The sequence below is a fragment of the Bombus bifarius genome, unplaced genomic scaffold (assembly GCF_011952205.1).
Source record: "Bombus bifarius isolate JDL3187 unplaced genomic scaffold, Bbif_JDL3187 scf7180000008234, whole genome shotgun sequence".
Taxonomy (NCBI): domain Eukaryota; kingdom Metazoa; phylum Arthropoda; class Insecta; order Hymenoptera; family Apidae; genus Bombus; species Bombus bifarius.
This window is the reverse complement of record NW_022884529.1, coordinates 425,859-448,657: the sequence shown is the minus strand read 5'-3', so window position 1 is coordinate 448,657 and position 22,799 is coordinate 425,859. Positions and strand designations below refer to the sequence as shown.

The following is a 22,799-nucleotide window of genomic DNA, read 5'->3' as shown; positions in this document are numbered from 1 at the left end:
ATAGATTTGAAGTATTTAAACAAACTTCTTACGCTATGGAGGTACAAAAAAAAATTAGAAATAAAATTATTGTCGTGGCTGTTGTCTAAAAGATAATTAAAAAAGTAAAAAATGTGCTAGTTAATGTAGCAAGAATAGAAGAAGTGGTGTATTGTTACTGTTACCTGTGTCTGTGGACCGTGTCAAATGAAAGGTATGAAATAAACGGGTGGTAATAGAGAAATTTCAAAGATTCGTACCTGTATCTGTTCGAAGGGTACCTCAAACGTGAACGATTCGTTGTAATACGGATTAAGAGTGCACTTTTTGATGGACGTTTTCTTCTTCTTCAATCTTTTGCCATTTTGCATCAAAGCGATCTTTACATAAGGATCCGACAGGCCACCGACGTCCATTTTCTTCAGATTTTTCGCTTCCAGGATCACCACCGTTAATTTACCGGCCGTGGGCACGTAACGTAGCGAGAAACAAATATCGCCCAATTTGTTATCCTGTAATTGATAAACTTACATCAACTTTATTATTCATACGAATATTGAAGCAGTCGTTTCAAATGATAATTATACATAATTGATAAAAAAACACTCCTCTATTAGCTCTAAAACAGCGTCGAATACTCGTCCTTGTTAGGAATTCAAATTATTAGCAAATAAATAGACAGTTTCGTTATATTAAAAAAACATTTCCTATTTCAAAATAATGTACAGGTAGTTCGAGATAAATTACTAAAGTTTAATAACAAATGAAAAAGAAATTACAGCTTGAATATTGTACAATTTTTAAAGACACGACAAAGTTCTCGAAAAGATAGAAATAAATTGCTGAAAAATAATTTCCATAATATAGCATCGAAAACAAAATTTGTAATTTTCTATTAAAAATATTCTATTAAAAGTAATCAAGTATCTACATGCTTTTAAGCAGTAGTATCCATTGATATACATCATGAACAAAAATCCTTAGGTAATTCTTAAAAATTATCTATTTTTGCGAGTTAATTTAGTTTCTATTCAATTCAATATATCTTTCTTACATTTACAAAAAGTATTAAAACAAATTTACCTGACCACCCTCGCCCTCGACGCTCTGTAGTTCTCTCCATTCCTCGATTGTCTGAGCCAGATCGACTTGGCACAGAGGAACCTTCACTTCACCGATTTGGTCGTGTTTGGAGAACCTGTCGAAGTCGAAGATCGCGAAGACGAGCGTCTTGTTCATAGCGTCTGCGTATGCTACGCTCTGAAAGACGATTGTGCACCGTCAGAAAAAGCAAAAGAAAAAGTCGTTTGCGTTTCGTTGAATGGTCGTCGAGACAAAGCAATTGAAGAGGAAACGACCTAACCTTGAACGTGAAAGTCTCATTGAAGACCGGATTGAGCGTTTTCCTGTGCACTTTCGTTTCGAATTTCTTCTTCTTGTCCGGTAGCAAGTAAACCTTGACGTAAGGATCGGAAGTGCCACCCATGTCTAGAGCTGGTAGCTCCTCGGCTTGTATCACAGTCACTGCCAAGCTATTCGTGTTGAAATCGTATTCGAGCTGTAAAAGTCGATTCGTCGACGTATTAATAGATTTTATCGGCGAAATATTTTTCAAGTTTTGTTGACAATTGATTTATCAGATGCGTTCTACTTTTGTTCACTGTATCTTTCTCTGTAGCAAATTAAAAGAAAGTGACGGAGACAAGAGCTTATGTCGTGCATTGATTACACACAGATATACCGCTATTGAACATATTTTCTATGAAGAGAAGCTCTTTGTATTCGTTTAAAAATATTTTAATAGATAAAGCCACGGAAATTCCCATCTACTTCTCGCACGCTGACCTTTTTTTTATATAAATAGATCTAGCTCTTAACCTCTTCACGGAGAATATTTTCCTGCCTATGTTGAAATGGCTACGTTTAAAACAGGTAATTACTTCCATACGACATTTTGTCACGATGAACTATGTCGTCATCTGCATCCAATAGGGTCGTCGTATTTGACATGACGAAATATTTCGTTCTTCCCGATTAAAAAGTTGCACTAAGTTTAAATAACATTTTTTAAACGCTTTTTTCAACTTTGTAGCGTACACATAGAAATCATATGAAAAGCTCTATGCGACTCATCAATTGAATAGTGTCACTTGTTACACATTTCATACAAGTTATACTTTTGCAAGCTTTGTATTGTATGATATCATTGAAATCATCAATCGGTTAGTATTCTTTTCGAGAAACTTCGAATTACAAATCACAAGAACTTCTTTTTTAATTGGAAACTAAAAGATCGATGACGAATATATCGTAGCTTAAAAATCGTACCTTGTATTGAAGTTTTCCAAGTTTCACCTCGCTTTGCTTACTCTCGGCTTCATCCGGTTCTTCAGCGTTGTCAGTCAACTCTTCCATATCCGGCTGGACCTTAACAAATCGAAGTGGATTCCACGAGTGTAGAATGTGCGTCTAACATCTACATGAAGTCACGGAACACCGAGTACGTACCTTGTCCTTGTACGTGCTGCCTAATAGCTGCACGGACTTGAGGTCTACCGCACCCTTCAGCCCTTTCTTCCCGTCCTTGGATCGTCTTTTGCGACAGCATCTCCTGATGCAGCAGAAGCAGATTCCGAGAACTACTACGCCTACGGCTACTCAAGCGAAGAAGGGAAAAATCGAAAGAATCGAATTAAAAAAAAATTACTAACTTTGTGGAAGCTCGATTATGTTTAAAAAAAATGGCGTCTCTTAATAAAGTATCGTGCAAAAGTTTTAGACCATTAGCGTTTCACCCTCGCTAGTTTCACGATAGCTATTATTCATGTTGTGAGAAAACGTTTTCAATTGTTATATGAAAATGAATCATTATAGATTCCCTGTATTCTTCAAATGAAATAATTCTTGACGTATTTCGGCATATTTTATTTTTCAGTTTCATTTCATCTTTCCATAAGTGTCCTTGCATTTGTGAATGGATCACAATATGTTAATTGTTTTGAATTAATCAACATTTTTGAAGGGAATTTTTAATTCTTGAATCATATCCTTCTTAGACGATTTCTGAAAAGCTTTGCAAATTTAAATGGAAACCAGAATAACGATATATATTTATGCGAACAATTTCAGTTTTTAGTGGTCCAAAATTTTTACATCGTACTGTATGCTTATTTTGCATCTATGCAAGCGCAGTTCGGAAGCGCGAAAGCGGTTTTGTTAATTCTATCATTTTCCTTTACTTATATATTTATTTTGGTGCTGCTTGTATAATGAATGTGATTTTGATTTAGATTATGAACTACATAGGTATATATATGTATGTGATATTATATAGTAAAAATAAAATGTAATATGTTCGAGTGTCGTCAACACTTAATGCAACTGAAACAAAGAAAATTTGCGTGATTAATGTTTGCATGTTATGTGTTGTTCGAATTATCTGAAAGAGTAAAATGTTTCATCGACGATTGTTTATCCAGAAAGGGGTACGGGATTTATATTCGGTTGCTTTTATATTAATACAATTTTTTATAGTCATGTTAAATATGGAAATGTTTGTACTATCATTTACTTGTATTATTTTTGAATCTTATCGGATGAGATCTACTCTTATTCGAGAATTTTTGTGTGCCATTGTAGTAATCGATAGATCTATGTCTCTTATTTATTGGCTACCACGCGAAACTTCAATTTAAAGCCTTCAAACTTCTCAATATTATACTAGAAAGACTAAAAATATTTTGCTTTTATAGCATATAAATTAATTTTTCGTTTCTAGTTTCTTCTGCTTCAATTTACAAATAATTCTATTTTTAATATTTATAACAATATATACACTTCATGTCTTATCAATTAAAGTGTACTCAATTTGCATTAAAAGCATAAAAGAAACTTGTAATAATTCATAGTTTTAGAGATTTTGAGAGAAAGAGAAGTTACGAGACTTCAAAATTATTGCAGCAAAGAATCTAAAGAATCCAGATATTAAAAAAAAATCAGTATCTAAAAAATTAAGATTGTCGTACATCAAGATTTTCTAAAGAGAAACGTAGGTGTCTTTATTTCAAAAATGTAGCTCGCTTTACTTTACGTGGTGGTCAATCTTTTGGCGGATAAAATAATAAGAGTAATCTACACGCGACTGTTTGCTTTTACCTATTAGGATCGCTACGAGTGCCCATGTTGGTATTCCCATTTCCTCCGCGAGCTCAACGCCGAGATTCTCCACTTGAGTCTCCAATGTTTCTTTTTCGGTCACCGCCTCTGTGCCAACTAAACGCGATTATATAACTTTAGTTATTGTACCGTGGAAAATGTGACGCGATCTTCATGTTTAAAGACAAAGCGAAGAAAGATTTACCTTCTTTTATTTCCTCCTCCGTGCTCACAAAAGTCTTTAGCGTCGACTCAACCATCTCCTCCACCGGTTGCGGTTGCGGTTCTTCCGGAACCTTCTCCGCTTCTCTTTTGTAGATGGCAGGCATTTTCTGTAAAGAATAAAAGTAAATGAAATAAATATTTTAATACATATACACTTTTCTGTTATCGAAAACTCTTTTCTTGTCAATTTATAATACACGATTACTTCGCAAAAATCGATCTGAAGGCGCTCCCTAGTTTTGAACGTTGATATCTTTTGATAACCAACTTGATAACTACGATTCTGTAATACTGTACAATAGCAGACAAAGGAAAGTTTAAAATCGATATATTACGAATATTAGTAACTTCTGTACTAAACATTTTTTGTCGTATTGATAACAGTCATCTATTCTATGGTATTCATTTTTCTTATTAAATATAAATTCATTTTGCGAAATTATGATGTCTCCTTACAGTCTTTATTTTATAAACTTTCTTCTGTCCGTCACAATATGTAGAGTAAATTTACTGCCTGATTTGGAATTCTGTATGTATATATACAGGGTGGTTGGTAACTGGTGGTACATGCGGAAAAGGGGTGATTCTACGCGAAAAAAGAAGTCGAAAATATAGAATAAAAATTTTTCGTTTGAGGCTTTGTTTTCGAGAAAATCGACTTTGAATTTTCGCTCGGTACGCCTGCGGTACGTTATAACGGATCTCACTGTAGATCGTTGCCTCGATGGAAAAATAACGAGACGTGATAAAGTGCGCGCGCACCGAGCGAAAATTCAAAGTCGATTTTCTCGAAAACAAAGCCTCAAACGAAAAATTTTTATTCTATATTTTCGACTTCTTTTTTCGCGTAGAATCACCCCCTTTCTGTTTGTACCACCAGTTACCAACCACTCTGAGTATATTAATTTTGTGTTTCTCAACCATTTTTACGTATATCCTAATGGGACTAAAATTTAATGCCTAGAATATTTTCTAAAATAAGAAAGTTATTTGCTTATCATTTGGCAGAGAACATACGTACAATGTTATAAAAACGGGTCCATAAGTAGTCCATAAATAGAAAAACCGTTGCATTGCATAAGTTCGAAATTACATGGTTGTCGTTAATGTTATTTTAAGAAAATAATCGATTCTTTCGTTTGTGGATATTCTAGAGAACCTTAATTCAAATAATTCTGTATTCTGAATTTTCAAATGGAGCTTAAATTTTTTATTATCGCGATCACCGAGGAGAATATGAAAAACTCCACTGCTTCGTGCAGAGTGCAATGAAAATTAGAGAAATTTGTCGAGAGTACTAAGATAGTATACCTTCATATAGGATAATATAATATTAATTACTAGTAACAGGGATAGAAATAATATTTAAATAGATAGTACAAACAACACTATACTAACTATATACTTTTCTAATATTATCATTTTTTCTTATAAGCGAAAGCCTGCAAAAAAAAAAAAAAATAAAAATAACATAAAAAAGAATTTTTATCATCATGCGCGTACGTATATTTAATTTTAACACACTCCAACCGAAGTATTGGCACGAACTCGAGCAACATCACTTTTAATGCATTTTTTAAGTATGTCATGGACTCCCGATCGAAAAAAATACCCGTTCTTCGTGAAGCAGTAAAATTCTTTCATGCGAAACTCACTATCGAGATAAAGCTGGTGGTGAAAACCACGGGAAATCTTGAATTCTATTCTCGCTTGCAATTCTCTTCCAAAGTTTTGTCGCTCTTTTCATACAGGCCAAGATCCGGTTAGTCGTAAGCGCATTCCCCGAAGCAAAATGTAGCTCGAAAGGAACCGAGTAGAATAAAGTAGGTTTCTTTTCTTAATTTGTCCTGTGACGTGTGTCGATTTAAAATGTTTCAATTGCTTTGGGAGAAACTATATTCTTCGAATTATATTCTTTGATCAAAATTTTTATCATAATTGGAATTCTTGTAATTTTTTAAAATTCTTAAATTTTATTATCGAAAACGAATTACATGGTCTTACTTATAATTTGTAAAATTCAATGTGATTCCTTGTTTTAATTTTAAATGATATTTTTTAATACGTTCTAATATTTCTTGCTTTATTTTAGATTTTTGATCACGTTGATCACGCGCTCGATAGTTTCTCAACTTTTCGTTATTCTTAATGTAAATTCATCGTGACAGAATTTGTTGATATTAATTTGTAATATTTCGGTTTCAGATAACTATAGATTTTTATCATAATGTGTATTAGTTTAAGAAAACCAGAAACTTTTATTATGATATTTTCTTTTCACGTTGAAGCCTTGACATACGTTGTGACTTTTTGGAGAGATTTTTTTCTTCCATCTGAACTGGCAGATACAGTTAAAATAATTGATATCGGTTAAATGACACAGACAGATCTGTCTGTATCGATCGGAAACTTTGGTATTTAGCTCAGTTAATTTTAAGAAATAACTTCTTTTGGGTTTTAATTATTAAAACGGAACGCAAAGTTTCATTTATTCATTTCACCCAGTGTTATCGATATTCGTAAACCTTCAACAATAATTTTTTACGTGAATAGATTTCAATTATCCCTTGTCCTTTGTTAATGAAAAAAGTTCATTTCCTTATAAATTTTCTCTACAATTATGTAACGTCAAATTTTTCATATGTCATCGTCATATTTAATCACTACTTAATTATAGTCACTATTTAATTTCAAAGTTCGATAATATTTTAAAATCGTCATGTCAATATCACGACAGCACACACTGGTAATTCGTTCTAAAAAATAGTTCGACTTCACGTACATTTCATAAAACTAACACGCAAACCACATTTACTCATAAACATGCGACTAAATTTAAAGAAAGAAAAAAGCTAATAATTTTCCACGAACTATACAAGCTATGATCTATTGGAATTTCAATGTTATATTTCCTGCGTTTTAATGGACTGAATCATAATTTCATACTACAGAAGCGGAACTCGTAATTACGATACGAGCGCTGCGAGATTTTACAATCAACGCTACGCTTCCGCATGCGAAGATTAAGTTCGCATGTGTATCATGGTCTGGCAACTGTGGTAGGTTTCTCAAGATTTATGATATAATACCAATGCTGTTACATATTAGAGCATATTTTTATATGAGAACTCGTGTAGTGATAAAATGTGTAATATCGGAGACACGAATAAATGAAAGCCAGGAAATGGAATTTATTTTCTTTAAAATATAGGCTCTCGTTAGAGAATAGAAAATTGCTTTTTCAAAATAAAAGAGTGCAGAGTAAAATAGCAAGTTTAAATTGTGACTAACGGAGTTGCTTTCTTAATAAAATACAATTACTAAAATTGCGCAATAAGGCAGGAGAAAGGAAGTAATGAATGACATTCGGAATGAAGCGAAATACTAGGAAAAAATTCAAGCCAAGAGATAGAAACAAGTCTCCTACAGTTTAATAATATATTAAAAAGAAATATTTATAGTAAATATCAATTGTCAATTATATTATCAGCGACACTGTTTTTCATTCGTAGATTGATTGTATCGGATTCGCAACCATCGCGTGCATTAACTCTGTAACGACCTCTCTTGCTTCCGGGTTCTTTTTTTCTATTCCCTCGGGTGTTCGAATGCATACAGTATACCTACTGCTGATTTTTAATTAGCAAATGTGAAAACGTCTATCGGCTGGTCTTTGTAGCGAGCATTTATTCCATGCTTTTTGAAAGCTCGTTCCAAAGGGTTACTTGAAATCTGCGATATTAAGGACGTATCTGTGATGGGACAAAGCTTTTCAAAATTCATGGTAACTGCAAATTTTGCCTGAAAAGAAGAGTCCAGATAATTGTTTGTTACGTAACGCAAAATAATTTTTATGTCTTTATCAAATTTTAACGAATTTGTTATTTATTTTCAATTTATACGCTATATATATAAAATAAATAAAGAATATATGTAATATATGATTTAAAGTTGTTTATTGAGCCCACGAATACAGTTTTAGGTGCATATTCACAATAAACGGTGAATTTTTGTAATGATATGTTAGGTAAGGGTGCCGATACGCGGCGGTACGACGTAGCCATGCTGTATTATGTGTCGGCGCTTTACATTTTTCGTTGTATAATACAATTTTTGGGTTTAAGCCGCTGGGGAGCGGAGCTTTTTTATGTATTTTTTTTTATTTTTTTCTGTCCTGAAAACTTTATATGTTATATATATATATATATGTCGGAGATGAAAGGAAAACCGGAGCCTTCCCTTTGCAATTTTGAGGAAGCCTTCTAATGCTTTAGCCTAGATTTTATCATAACTGTAATTAAGCAATTGTCATTTGTAATTGTTTGATATTTGTGACAGCGAAAGTGGGTTCGAGGTGACAACTGGTCGCCGAACGTAGCCACGGTCACGGGATAAACGTTTTGCCTGACGAAGGTGTGGATCGGTTGTATCGTTCTCCCTAGAAATCACATAGAATTGTACTTTAGAGATGTCGATATAATGGGACACACGTTGTATTAGGAATCAATCTCCAGACAGAAACTGCCTAGCAACGACGTTTGGATCTTTCTCGATGTTTCCAAAGAGTATACAACAAACTTTTGACAGAAATTGCCTAGCAACAACGATTGGAACCTTCACGATGCCTCCAGCGAGCATATAACAAACAAATGCGGTCGTATAGCGAAAAAGATTTTCATCAGATATTCATTCGTGTGATCGCCTTGGAAAGTGATACATCGAGCAATTTACCGAGTGTCTCAGCAATGGTATTTTTGTGTTTAAAATTATTCTACGCATAGTAAAGAGTTATCCCGTTGACCGTGGATTCGTTTGAACCCCGGAACATTGTTAATAGCGTTAATTAAATTCATTATTCGTAAAACCTATCAATCATTAATCTCATTATTCGTTAAATTTATTATTCGTAAGACATATTATTCGTTCCTCTTATTGTTCGTTAAACTTATTATTCTTTAATCTAATTATTAGTTAAACTTATTGTTTGTTAATCTTATCATTTATTAAACTCATTATTCATAATATTTTGTAAAATCTTGTTTATTCGCGTAAATATATTCTCTGTTTCGTAAAACAATGGCTAATTCAAACGAAGAATCATTACGCGCCTTAAATCCTAATGATAACCCGACATATATATATATATATATATATATATATATATATATATATATATATATATATATATATATATATAATGTATCTACTTAATAACTTTCAAAAAACGTAATAAGAATATAAATACTACAGGAAAAACAGATATCGATAATATCTGTCATATTTATTTATTTGTGATGGAAAACCAATGTTTCATATCTTTCATAGACAAGATTTAATTTTGTATAATTAAAAAAGATTCCAGAAATTTGGATTTATTGAGAAAACGAGAAACCATTGTCGATCTAAACGATCTGTAACTCGACCAATTCTAACAAGTTTGTATTTAACTACGACGAGTGTTTGTTCGAGTTGTTGTCTGTCACCGGAAGTATGGTAGCATCTTCTCTACCTTCAATTCCAATTTTATCGATATGTATATTCACGTTCTATCTCAAATACGGACGAAACATATAGTAAAGTCGAAATATATAATAAAATCACAAAGGATACGATCAGTTGTGATCTTGTGACATTGTTTAAGTGGCTTTGAGCGATCAATTGACTTTGCTCCATCTATATATACGAAACTTTCTTCGTCCTTACTGTAGTAGCTGCAATCTCCTTGAATGCAATCTCCTAATACGTTTCTATTTGACTTTCATTAAGCTCTTCCATTAAGCTACGTCTTCTCTCATTAGATCTTCAAATAATTTTTAAATGCATGAAATCCTGTTAATCCTCTGTAGGATATTTTACTTTCTTCTTAAGCGTTGGGAATGTTAACGATTCATATATATTTCATCCTATAAGAGCGATGAAAAAATAATTTTGAACAATTTTGCTATGAAAGGGCACGGAGAACTTCGAACAACGTGTTTTCATATAAGTTTGAATAATTTTCGTTATTACCCGTTTTCGAAATTTTGAATGCGGTGGCTATTTGTTAATGTTAATATTACTAACACCGAACATGTTAATTTTTCACGCTTCCAAACCGTTATGTGAGATAATGCTTGTTAAAGATTTTCGTAATTTCGTTTATTTTTTTATTTCGTATTTCGTATTTCGTCGTTTTATTCACTTCAGTATATTTTGCCTAAGCTGAGAAAAATCTCTTTATGACAACTTTCCAACAGACTTGATACGCAGTAGCTTATTTACAGGGGGGAAAAGGAATCGCTCCAAAGGAAGAAGACTCGATGGCGCCCCATTCGTAGAAATAAAATGGCGGTATGCCAGAAATAACAATGAGTATCTCGTAAGATTCTCTATTCTCATCCATAGAATGTCACCTTGAACTAAGTTCGAGGACGCAAGGGGAAATTGCCACTGAGAAGAGTTGCGTGGGCGTGTGTAAAGGGGAGAGAAAAAAAAAAACTACGGAGCAGGCTGATGCGCGAAAATTATGGCTAGGGAGAAAGAGGATTCCTAACTACGTATAAGGGAAAGCAGGAAGCTAGAAAACACAAGCAGTAAGATCTTACAGAGAATATAGCAAAGAATTATTTTAGCCCACTGGCATGTTCGTGTCGTGATAACTTTCCCCTCTTTGCTTACATATACTTGGTTATCATTCCTTTCCTCTCGATAAGACGTCTTCTTTACGTTGCATTTACGCGATGATATTACGTACCATGGAGTATGAAAACATACTCCATATGATTACGTTTCATTATTCCATTTTATGTTTTCTCTACATTTCATTTTACCAGGTTGGTACACGCGAAATACAATTTTTCTAAATTTGGAAATTGACATCTGATTGTCATGTTGTAGACTTTGTTCAATATTAAAAGCAAAAATTAAAATTTCATATGAAATATTATATTTCTTTCTAATTCAATATTAATATTAGATCGAAGAAGATGCAAGGAAAGTACGACAAATTTACTTTTATCGATTTTCTGATTTGGATGTCATTTCATCGTTAAAAGAAACTATTTTAACATGATATAATTGAAATGGCAGCAATCCTGTAGGTTCGAAAATAAGTCGTTTAAATATACACGGTAAACTTAAGAAGTTGTGCAAAGAATAATCATAAATAATAAAATCAAATAATAATCAAAAGAAAGTATTTTAACATGACATAATTAAAATGGGAACAATCCCATAGGTCTAAAAATAAGTCTTTTAACTATACACGGTATTTGTGAAGTTCTTTCAAGGATAATATTTTTCAAATATTGATTCTCAGGCAACGATTTGGCGATAAAAATACATATTTCATAAAAAGATTAAATAAAAGGACAGCCTTTGCAAGATGAAACACATTTTTTAATTATATACTAATATATAATATATACAACAACATATAATAACATTTTAATTATATATACCCATTTTAAATTATACTCATTTTTAAATTACTCTTTCTGTCATCTTCGATTGTTCTATAATCACGCTAAGGAAAAAGCAATTCACTATAATAAAAATGTTTTGTAATATTTCTATTTAGTAAGCAAACAAATTTACAATCTGTAATTTGTCGATACATATTTCCTTTTTAAAGCCTTTGAAAAGCCTTTTCGAAGGCTTTTTAAAGCCTTTGAAAAGCCTTTTCGAAGGCATCGACAATCCTCGAATCAGTGCAAACCGAAATTACGTACGCGAAACTCAATTTCGCTCAGCTTACCACTGAAAGTTCTAGTCAAATCATTAAAAGTCACAAGCATCCTACTTCCTGGTACTTTCACGGTTCAAGAACTCCGGAAACTTTTTCTTGTAGCGTTCAATCAGGCTCGTTAAACAGTTAATATTACACTGTGCGTGTCTCGATGATTATCGGTTACGTCAGTATTTATGATGACGTATTAGAGAACTAAAGTATCGTACTTCGACGTAATAATCAACGGAAATTGGTTTAAAATATCACGGTTAATATTAAATATCGTGAAGCGATAGGAAATGTTCGAGAATAATCGGTGGGTGTGGTAGCTTGTCTGACTGTCTAACTGCCTGACATCGATAAGACTTTACTACTTGCTACGGCGAGTCTTCCGCTCGAAGCTGTGTCTGAATCACTTCCTGATGTATTGGAAGAGCAACGATTCCCTTTACTTACATAGAGATTAATAGACTACGGGTATTTATCGAACGTACATGAAATTATTATAATCAACTGTACATAGTTTGCTGGCGATTATTGATTAGTTGGCGATTAGCTTTATTATGATATTATTTTGTATATAATATTATTTTGATACTATGATCTATAATACGATTTCGCTGTATTCGAAACCAGGTATCAAATAACTTTGTTCCCTGGAACAAGCAATTTCTCACTAAAAATTCAGTTTATTTCCTTCTCTAACATTTCAATAATTACATTCCATAATATGAAATTTATATTTATTAATTCATACCCAAGTTCATATTTTTTAATTTCCATTGCCAGTTGCAAGTAAAGCAAAATTCACCGTTTCATGCGTCAAAGGGTAAGAAAGGAACGAATTTCCAACAAATAACGGACATTTACAGTTGGGTTAACCAAAATGGTAGAAAATCAAAATTGAAAAATCCTCTCGCGTTTTTCCGAATAAATCGTGGCAAGTCTAACCAATACGTCGTGAAACAGGAGCTAACATTGCGCTAAAAATTCAAAGAAAACGTTTGTCTTATCAATCAGCGGATTCTAAATTTTTCATTTCGCCGACTTCGACATTGGCCTCCAATAAAATGCGATAACGCGATAACGGAGGCGCAACCCAACAAAATAATCGTTATCGTCGCGGCGACGATAAATTGACGTCAGGCACGCGTCACCCACGCACGCAATAGTCGTCGGCGTTCTCCACGAGCTGGCAGCCATTCTTAGAAACAAAGGATTCGATGGATGTTGCCGTTTCATTCTTTCTTTCTCCTCGTTCTTTTTTTCTTTTACCTTATTTTTTCGTTTCATTTTACCGCATTGCCTCTCGTTTCAAGTATAATCCGACGAAGGTACGCGTTTTCGCGGTCGTTGAAATACCTAGGAACACTTGGGAAATAGGTTTGCAGGAGTATACGCTGCTACTTTCTCTTAATTAACTTAATTATAGAAGGTAGTTGACGCGGAACGAAAGCTCGAAAATCTGCGACGAAAAATTCCTCAGTAGGATTAGCCGTGAAACGAATAAATTAAGGCAATTGCACGGTTACATGGATTTTTGTTTCATATTTTAGGAAACAGTTGTTTACGGTTTCGGTTTAAGGTAGGGTAATAAATACGTATAGTTTTTAGTGTGGAGTTTAATAGAAAAAGCAAATGCCACAATTGTAGAAAAAATAATTCTCGTAGAAGATTCAATACTAAATTGTAATTACATAAATGTCTTAAATGATTATCGAGGGGCTCTTCAGACTGCGGGTGTTTCTCGGAATATTCCTTTTTGCAGATTATCGCATTTTTATAATCTGCAGATTTCATTATACGTGACTCTGAATTTCTGGAGAGACACCCTTTTTCGATCTAATATTTTAAAAACTACAAAAGAGACACTTTTAAAGAATTTTGAACTTTTACGAAATGCCAACAGAGAATTTTTATCAATTTTTATTTTGACACTTTTAAATATACATGTATGTTTTTGAATTTATCTTTTGCACCCTTAATAATACCAATAACTTCGATACGTTCGAAATGTAAAATTGCAAAAAATTAAATTGAAAACTAAATTGAAAATTGAGTTATAAGGCAGAAAAATTAATTCATAAATATTTCATTTACTATTGATAAAATTTGGCGTCAAATTAAGCTACAAATGTAATTTTTTTCTCTCATATTTGTTTTCTATTCAATAAATATCTTTAAAAATTCTTATATCTGTTTTTATTGCTTTATATTTACTTAAATGTACGTTCAATGAGACACTGTATATACGTAACTACTTTCAATGTCGTAATCGTTGGAATGTAACGTGGAAACCAGATTGATATTCGAGAAAAGGACGTTCAGAATTATATCATCTCTTTAAAGCTCTGTAATTTCGTATTAGAAGTAATGTAATCGTTTTTTCTCGGTATCATTTTCTTCTATATTAAAAATGAAGTTTATGCACTATCTATTTTGTAGGCTTTTTATAAATATCGCGATTCTATAAACAAAAGGAAAATTCAATTTTGAGTATCTCGGAGCACGATTTTGTCGGATACGGCAATATTCCAAATAACTCCTCGATTAAATGCTCTTAATACTATCAATTATTTATAATAGTAATTCTAAAATTCATGTATGAATGCCAAAAAATTCCTTGTTACATAATATGTAGTTACTATTAGATATATTAAATAAATCAAGAATTCACCAATTACTGTTTTAATATTTTCTATCAATTTAGGATATTATATTGCTACATACGTATATTTGGCGAATATCTAATGAAACACACGAAATGATAATAGTAACTTTTGTTCAACTTATCAGCGATATTCATATTTCAGAGTTCTCGTCTACTTTTATCACGTCTCAATATGGCATATAGTTTTTTTTCATATAGTAATTCGATTCTTTTTAACAATTGTTTCATTAAGTTTGTGTTTGTAGAGGTCTTTAATGACGCTCTAATTGGTTGCGAGAGCAAAGTGACGATGTTATTAATATTAATAATATTATCCTCGTTTGATATCATGGATATTAATGTTATCGGTGCTCTTGCAACGCGATACATATTCATAACTTTTTTGCATCACACGAAGATTAAAGTAGAACAGTTCGTTCAATAAAATATGTAGCGCAATTTGGGAAATATGAATAACGTAACACGTTTCTTTAACATAAACGTGTATTATTTCTCTTTGTCAAGTTTGTATAATTTCGTTCATAAAAATTTCATTGCTGACATGCAAGCTCGAGTAAAGAAACCAGTCTTGTAAAGTGGTTCGTGTAAATCATTCTTCCTTTGAATTATAAACAACTGCCGTTTTTTGTGAAACCGAGATTAGGTATGCAGAGACATTTTAAAAGGCGAGAAAATTAGTTTTCTTTCGATTTACCGTGACGGTGAGGAAAACTACAAGATATAATCATAAGAAAGAACATTTATAATCGCTTCTCTTGCTTTATTCGCCTGAGGTATCTTAAAAAAATATTAAAGCCAGAGATATATAACTCGGAAAGTAATTCGAATATAAACAGATTCTTTTTATTCAATGTAAATATTATTTCGCGTAGATAATTGTAATAATTTATAGAGCGGTGAATTTGTTTATCAGCACACATAAGGAAAAATAATCTAATCTGCGTTTGAATATGCAAGATCGATACCTAACTTGGCACTGTGGAAAGCAAGAAGCATACGTGGGCGTTGCAGTGACTTAACGTGTGTTCTTCGATGAACATAAATTTCTTTGACATGTAATCGTATCGTCGATCTTGTTGCAGTTCATAAAAATCGCTAGAAAGATCGTGACACGTATCGAAACGATACGAGTAATCGATAATTGTTATGTTACGTCAACCGTATAGTTGTTTGCCTTCTACAAACAAATGATTTAAATTGTAAATTTGTACTGCTTAAAACAAACACAAGATAGCATTCATTCGATAGAACAATAAAAGCGTGTGTTAATTTTAACCTAGCGAGATGGAATTTTTTATTCTTCTGTTTTTATACAGTTTTTCATAACCGAACAAACAATAAATTCTCCACGCTTTATAACTATGTATTTTTGAAGTCTTTTCTAATTAAAGCATATATTGGTATTGATACGTTATACTGGGATTTATTCAGTGCTTTCTCTTTCTCCTTTTCTACTCGTGTATTTCTACCATTATATTGTATTTATAGTACTCGTCGCGAAAGATTGCAATAAATCCTTCATATCGAATTAATTTCTATTTAGGTTCTTCTTTTACAATCCTCATAATTTTAATAATAATATCTCTCCCGTTATAATTCGGTATAATTTAATTTCCCTAACAAAAGAGAAGATCAAACAGATAAAAATTGCAAAAGTGTAAAAAGACAGCTGTGGAATATCATAAAAAGGAATTACTGGTTGTAGAAAGCATTCATAAGGCATTAACGTAGATATAATTTCTGTTCCTATAGTCTTTGCACTTCTATATAGCAATGAAGTCTTTATTACAATGACATTAGATTTATATCTGATGAATTGTGACAAAGGTGAAGTGAAATGATATGGTATAAATATTGCAGAAGTATGAGATATCTATAACAATCGACATAAAATACTTAATTATGAAATATGTTAAATTCTATGTTCGGAAAGTTCGTGTCGGTTTTCGGTAGCTGGCATTAGGTCAGGTCTGAATATATCAGAATGATTGAAAACTAATGACTCGTGTACATATTCTAAAAGGTGATATTTCAGGTATCTTTAGAAGAAACTTTCGTTTCGATATATTGACTTTTATTAGTTTTATACGCTTTGAAATATGGAAGAAAACAAAGTGCATTATAGGTATTTAGAGACGGTGCTATAGTTGAAGGATTTGTGCGGAAGTGATTTGCTAGGTTTAAAGCTGATGATTTCAACCTTGAAGATCACGAACGCCCGGGTAGGTCCTCCACCACTGATGAAGATCAGATCAAAACACGGATCTAGAAAAATGTTCAAAATATCAAAATCCACCATTCACGACCATTTTGTGAAGCTTGGCTATATAAAGCGTTTTGATGTATGGGTCCCCACGATTTAACGCAGAAAAATCTGATGGATCGCATTTTCACTTGCGACTCGCTCTATAAACGCAACGAGGAGACACCATTTTTGAAACAAGTAGTGACGATGGATAGAAAATGGATTATTTATAATAATGTTGAGCGGAAAAGATCTTTGGAAAGCAGAATGAATCTCCTTTAGTCGCCCCTAAAGCCGGTCTTCATCGGAAGAATGTCGTGCTTTGTGTCTCGTGGGATTGGAAAGGATTCTTGTATTGAGCTTTTACCAAACAACCAGACGATAAATTTAAGTATTGCTCGCAATTAGACGAATTAAAGAGAGCAATTGAACAAAAACTAACGAATCGGGAGAGCGTCGTGTTTCATCAGGACAATGCACAGCCTCGTGTGTCTTTGACTACTCGACAAAAGCTGTTGGAGCTTGGTCCGGATGTGCTACCCCACCCACTGTATACATCAGACATTATAAAATTCTCGTGATAGAAAAAATGTTAACTTTTCGGTCGACGTAAAAAATCATATTGAAAAATTTTTCGCCGAAAAATCTGAGAGATTCTGGTAGGATGGAATATTCAAGTTGCCTGAAAGATGGAAGAAGGTCGTGGAACAAAATGGCACGTATAAAGTTCAATAAATGTGTATCGAAATTGAAATGTACTGCGTTTGAATTTTCCTTAAAAATCGGAACGAACTTTTCCTTAAGAATCCGAATAGCAATATCTTTATACTGAATTATACTGAAATTTCCCGAAGCAAGATTTACAAAAAAACATTTCCATAACAAAATTCTCCTCGCAATTTAATAATTATTCCATGGAAGAAGAACAAGATCGCACGATAAAATTACGAGAACTAGACTGCGGATTTGTATGCATTTATGGAAAATTTAAAGATGCAAAAATGCACAAGATGTACGTAATATGCAAAAATGTATAAAATATTCAAGGTGCAGTATCCATTCTAATATTTGGTGGGCAAAACTGATCTCTGCCCAGGTTCCATTTTTTCTAATTATATTCGTAAGGACGTGTGAGTTTGCATAAACATGTAATGTAAAACGATGAAGAAAAACGTACATTTTAATTTCGCTGTCTTCGAATCCCACTTCCGCTGTTAGAAACTTCTCGAAATAACTTGTGCTCTTCCTGGGCTGAAGGTACGTTTTTCACGCGATGGTAAATCGCGACGGTAAATTTGCATAAATATTCGTAGTCCAGTGAGAACGTAAGGAATCATCGTTCTATTTATGGCGTAACGTTTTACGGAAAGAAAAGTAGATAGAACGATTCACTTTAACGTAAGCGCGTTACGAATTTTAATGGAAGCTGTACTCTTCTGGCTATGGCTACTGTGAGACGCGTGGGTATGAAAAGGCGTCGTGTTTCCAGGGTTTCACGCGTCACTCAACCCTCCGGGGATCGGCTAACCACTTAGTCGTAATGATAGTTTCTCGCCACAATCGAGTCTCGTATCTAAAGTTCCAGAACAATTGCATCGATTTCCTAATACTGGCTCGTTTACCGGCTAAACTCTAGCCGATGTAAGTACACACGTGTCTACTCCTTAATTAATATCCATTCTTTTATTTACGTACACAAGTTGATGTTCTCTGAGGTTGTTGACCATTTTTTTTCTCTTTGCATCATGTTTCTCGAACATGTACTATTTATTTCGATGCTCAAGGATTTCCTGTTTTCCGCACTTTGCAGATAATTGCTATGACGAAGATTTTTGGGTAAATATTTTCTCAAATTCTAGAATGAAATACCTCTGGCATTATACATTTTCAAACACAAAAATATTTATATAATGTAACGTGATAAAGAATATGCTCATTCCTCTTATTTGATCCTACGTTGTGACTTTTGTACTCGCTGCATCGCTGATGAAATTCCAAAATTTTTTTTACAACACGCACGATATATTCATAAGAGACTTCCACGACAAGTGCTCGAATACTCTCGTAAGTGATTACACGTGTTACGTATGTATATTCTACGTCATTTCGATTCGCATGCTCTTCTAGAAGTTCCGCTTTTCCAAGGTTAAATCTCAAGTATTTCACTTTTCTACCAGATATGTGAAAATAATTTAAGCATTTATCATAGGCAATTATCAGCTTAATAGCAGTCATAGCAACTACTTTCCATTCGTTTAGACTCCAAACGCTTAGACTGCGAGTGCGAAGATGAGCGTGAACATACGATTCAGCATCACGAGCGAGCTCGTAACAGGATCTTCGAGCAGCGAACGTTACGGAGCAAATAAAGAGCTGGATCTGAACGTGCTTGGAATTCACGAAGCTTGCTAATTATGTTTGACTTACGAATTCAGGCTAATTCGCGAAATGATCCAGACGAGAATGAATCTGGCGCGAGAAACCGTGCGGCGTGTGTGCCTCCTGCCGTTCCTCGTCTTTCCTATCGTCTCATATATCCACGGGCGAATATGTAAAATCAATAGGGATATCTTTCAATGGGATTTAACTGCTGCGTCTCGAATCTACTCGCAGTAGTTTCATAACGCAATCGGCGTTTACGAGCTTCGCCGACTCCTTATCGTTCACATCTAGTGACCGACGTAAACGAACCTCGCGATGGCCGGAAAATCGCTGGAAAAAATTACTTTACAGTCTTTTATAGTATAGTGTTTACTTTGGTAAAAGTTCTAGAAGCGAATTATAGAAGTTTTATTTGTTAACAGATTGTAGTAATTAGTTAGCTATTAATCTCGAAGAATAGTGGCTTCCTGATACTGTTTGCTACCGAATCTTGGTGATTCTCCTTATTCATAACATCGACAGATACATTTTGGAAATAGACTGCAGGAATCTTTATATACAGGGTGGTTGGTAATTGGTAGTACAAGCGGAAGAGGGGTGATTCTACGCGAAAAAAGAAGTCGAAAATGTAGAATAAACATTTTTTTAATTTTCTTTTTTTTTAATTTTTTTAAAAATCTACAGTGAGATCCGTTATAACGAGACGCGATAAAGTGCACGCGTACCGAGCCAAAATTCAAAGTCGATTTTCTCGAAAACAAAGCCTCAAACGAAAAATTGTTATTCTATATTTTCGACTTCTTTTTTCTCGTAGAATCAACCCCTTTCCGCTTGTACCACCAGTTACCAACCACCCTGTATATCGTATACACTTTCATATTTATTTTATAGTTATATATGTATATTTTTCGTTACATCTAAGAAAATGCGTTTCGCTCGCGATAGTCATGTAAAAAGTGTTTGAGTTAGATGAGAATTTGCTTAATCAAATGGTGTGTTTAATTATACACTTGAATCTTGTAATATGTATATTAATTGTGTAACACAAACATTGAAATTTTGATGCTGCTTGCAATACCTTCTGGTCTATATTATATCATTAAAATAGTCAAAAATTCTTCGTAATATAAAATTAGCCTTTTGTTTCGTTTTAATCAAAATAAACAAAATTTTAATCGAAATAAAGACATACACGAAATAACAATTACCTACAAATGGTCAGACAGTAACATTGCTTTCTAGACATATAGTGTCACAATTAAACTTCCAGTTTGAAAACCGCTAAGAAAACATTTCTACAACTTCAACAGAATTTCAACTTCGTCTTTAATCACAGAATACACAGAATATGGTTGCCTCAGAATCGGGAAATATTCTAGGTTCTCTTCACCGTGAAGTAACGAGCCTATAAACTTCGTTCAAAGTGAAAGAGGAAAATGTTTCGACAGATTTTGAAATTTTAATTATGATCGCGCACTTCGATCGTGAAAGCTTTGGGCATCAAATTTCCAAAACACGCAAAAGCTCATCAAAAAGCTGGAGAACTGAATTCTTGAAGAGACGATCAAAACTGCCTCGGGGGATTTTTATTCAAGCGACTCTTCTCTCTTTTTCCATCCTGAACAGACGATTATGAGTGTGCTTGACATCATTCAAATCGATCGTCATGGTATTTTTTGCAGCAATTATATCTTCTTTTCGTTGTGGGATTAATATAACTGCTAATTAGTTGAAAAATCGATTCGACCGATTCGAAACCAGTGGAATTCAATAGCCTGAGTTTCAGCATGTTTTGCATCGTTATGGAATTTGATATTAACTTTTATCGTAAAATCTGGATATCCGATATGTTAACGTAACTCGATATTCGTTCGAAGAAATGTAAAAGTTTCGATATTAGAAAGTAAGGGACTGAAATTTTAAGGTGTATATAGTAGTCAATCACGTAATATTCACGTAGTATTAATATTTTTTCTATCACTATGGAAATCTCAAAAAGTTTGTATCGTAAGAAAAACTTATCGCTCTTTATTTCACGCTAAATTATGAAATATTAAAATCACTCTCATATTTTTCATACATTTAAATATCAAAAAATTAATGAAAAATTATATGCGTGAGTAGCTATCGTACGAGCTTCACATTTAAGGGAAAAAGTTCAGAATATTTAGACGATCATGAGAAAATAGTTGCGTAAAGTTCACTGTAAAAGTAAAGCTTATGGAAACGGATGAGAAGAATGAAGGGAAGTGTTTCAAAGGAAGTGCTCTTTAATCAGGAAAATCGCGCACATTTTCTCGTCCCATCCGTAAACTGCCCGTCCCACAACGTTAAACGCGACTGAAGGAACCGTTCTGTGTTATTAGATTTATAATTGAAGACAAGCCGTAGGACCTCGCTAGTTCGAGTTCTGACACTGTCATCTAAACTCGTTTTCTTCTTTCAGTGAGCGTTTTATTGTCTTTGTAATTGGTTATGCGTTCTTTAAAAGTGCAGATACTTGAGAAAGCTAGATCGACGTGTGCTTTGAATAAATTTATGCTAGAATAAACAAAATTTTTATATAAGGCCGTAGAATAACAATTTAATTTTGATAATCCGACAGAATTATATATTTTTGGAAGATAATTTTTAGTATATCTGATTTAAACTAATACGAGTCTTCGAGAAAGAAAGAAACAACAAGACATTTAATCTTTCTCAAAATTATTTAACTTTGATAATTTAATATATGATATTTAATATAATTATGCCAATTAACATATTTGCCTCTAAAATATTTTTATCTTTATTGGTCGCATGCCTTGAATTAAAGTTATCTCGCCTCAAGAATGATCTTATCCTTTGAATTAAAATTTCAGTCTTTGACTTGATGCATCAAAGTAATAGAATTGTGATTGGTGTAAAATTTCATGAAATCCTATAAATTGATTGCAACAGAATTTACAACGAAAGAAGTAGTAAAAAAATACCAAAAAAATACCAAACGAGGAATTAAAGCAACACTTATATTCAGGTGGAACTATATCCATTTTAAAACTACGATGGGAAATTACTCAGTATTTAGGAATATAATGTTGACTTTACATTCTGATTTTACAATAACGTCCAAGCTATGTATGTTATAACGAGGATTTTAATTGGAGCATATTACAATTATTATAGTACATAATCTTTACCATAATATGGAACTTACGATGGACTTGCCGTAAAAATAGTAATACAATGAAGTTATTATAAAAATAGTAGATGCGGTGATGCTTGTTCTGAAATGTTTAACTAGAAAAGGGACGAAAAATTACAGTCAAATCTACAAGATTTATAAATCTGACCTATTTTTTAAATCGCGTTTTTAATTCAATATAGAATTTAGATTTCATGTATAAACGTGTCATAGTCTATAGTACATTCATGGATACAAGAGAACCGCTGAA

The 22,799-nt window shown here is 33.1% G+C and overlaps 1 protein-coding gene across 3 annotated transcripts in view; it reads right to left on the bottom strand.

The window, feature by feature from the left end:
* Positions 1–22,799, bottom strand: part of LOC117211482 (synaptotagmin 1) — a 33,405-nt gene that overhangs the window by 6,000 nt on the left and 4,606 nt on the right. Inside the window, exons 1-8 of one of the 3 annotated variants that reach the window (XM_033455413.1) lie at positions 6,015–6,033; positions 4,340–4,466; positions 4,135–4,251; positions 2,488–2,633; positions 2,308–2,406; positions 1,343–1,537; positions 1,063–1,239; positions 240–491 (exon numbers count right to left, since the gene is read on the bottom strand). In XM_033455413.1, coding sequence (XP_033311304.1) covers positions 240–491; positions 1,063–1,239; positions 1,343–1,537; positions 2,308–2,406; positions 2,488–2,633; positions 4,135–4,251; positions 4,340–4,463 — 1,110 coding nt within the window. In that variant the 5' untranslated portion in view covers positions 4,464–4,466; positions 6,015–6,033. Of the gene's footprint in view, positions 1–239; positions 492–1,062; positions 1,240–1,342; positions 1,538–2,307; positions 2,407–2,487; positions 2,634–4,134; positions 4,252–4,339; positions 4,467–6,014; positions 6,034–22,799 lie in introns of those variants that run through there. The other 2 variants (XM_033455414.1, XM_033455412.1) reach the window with 2 other exon arrangements.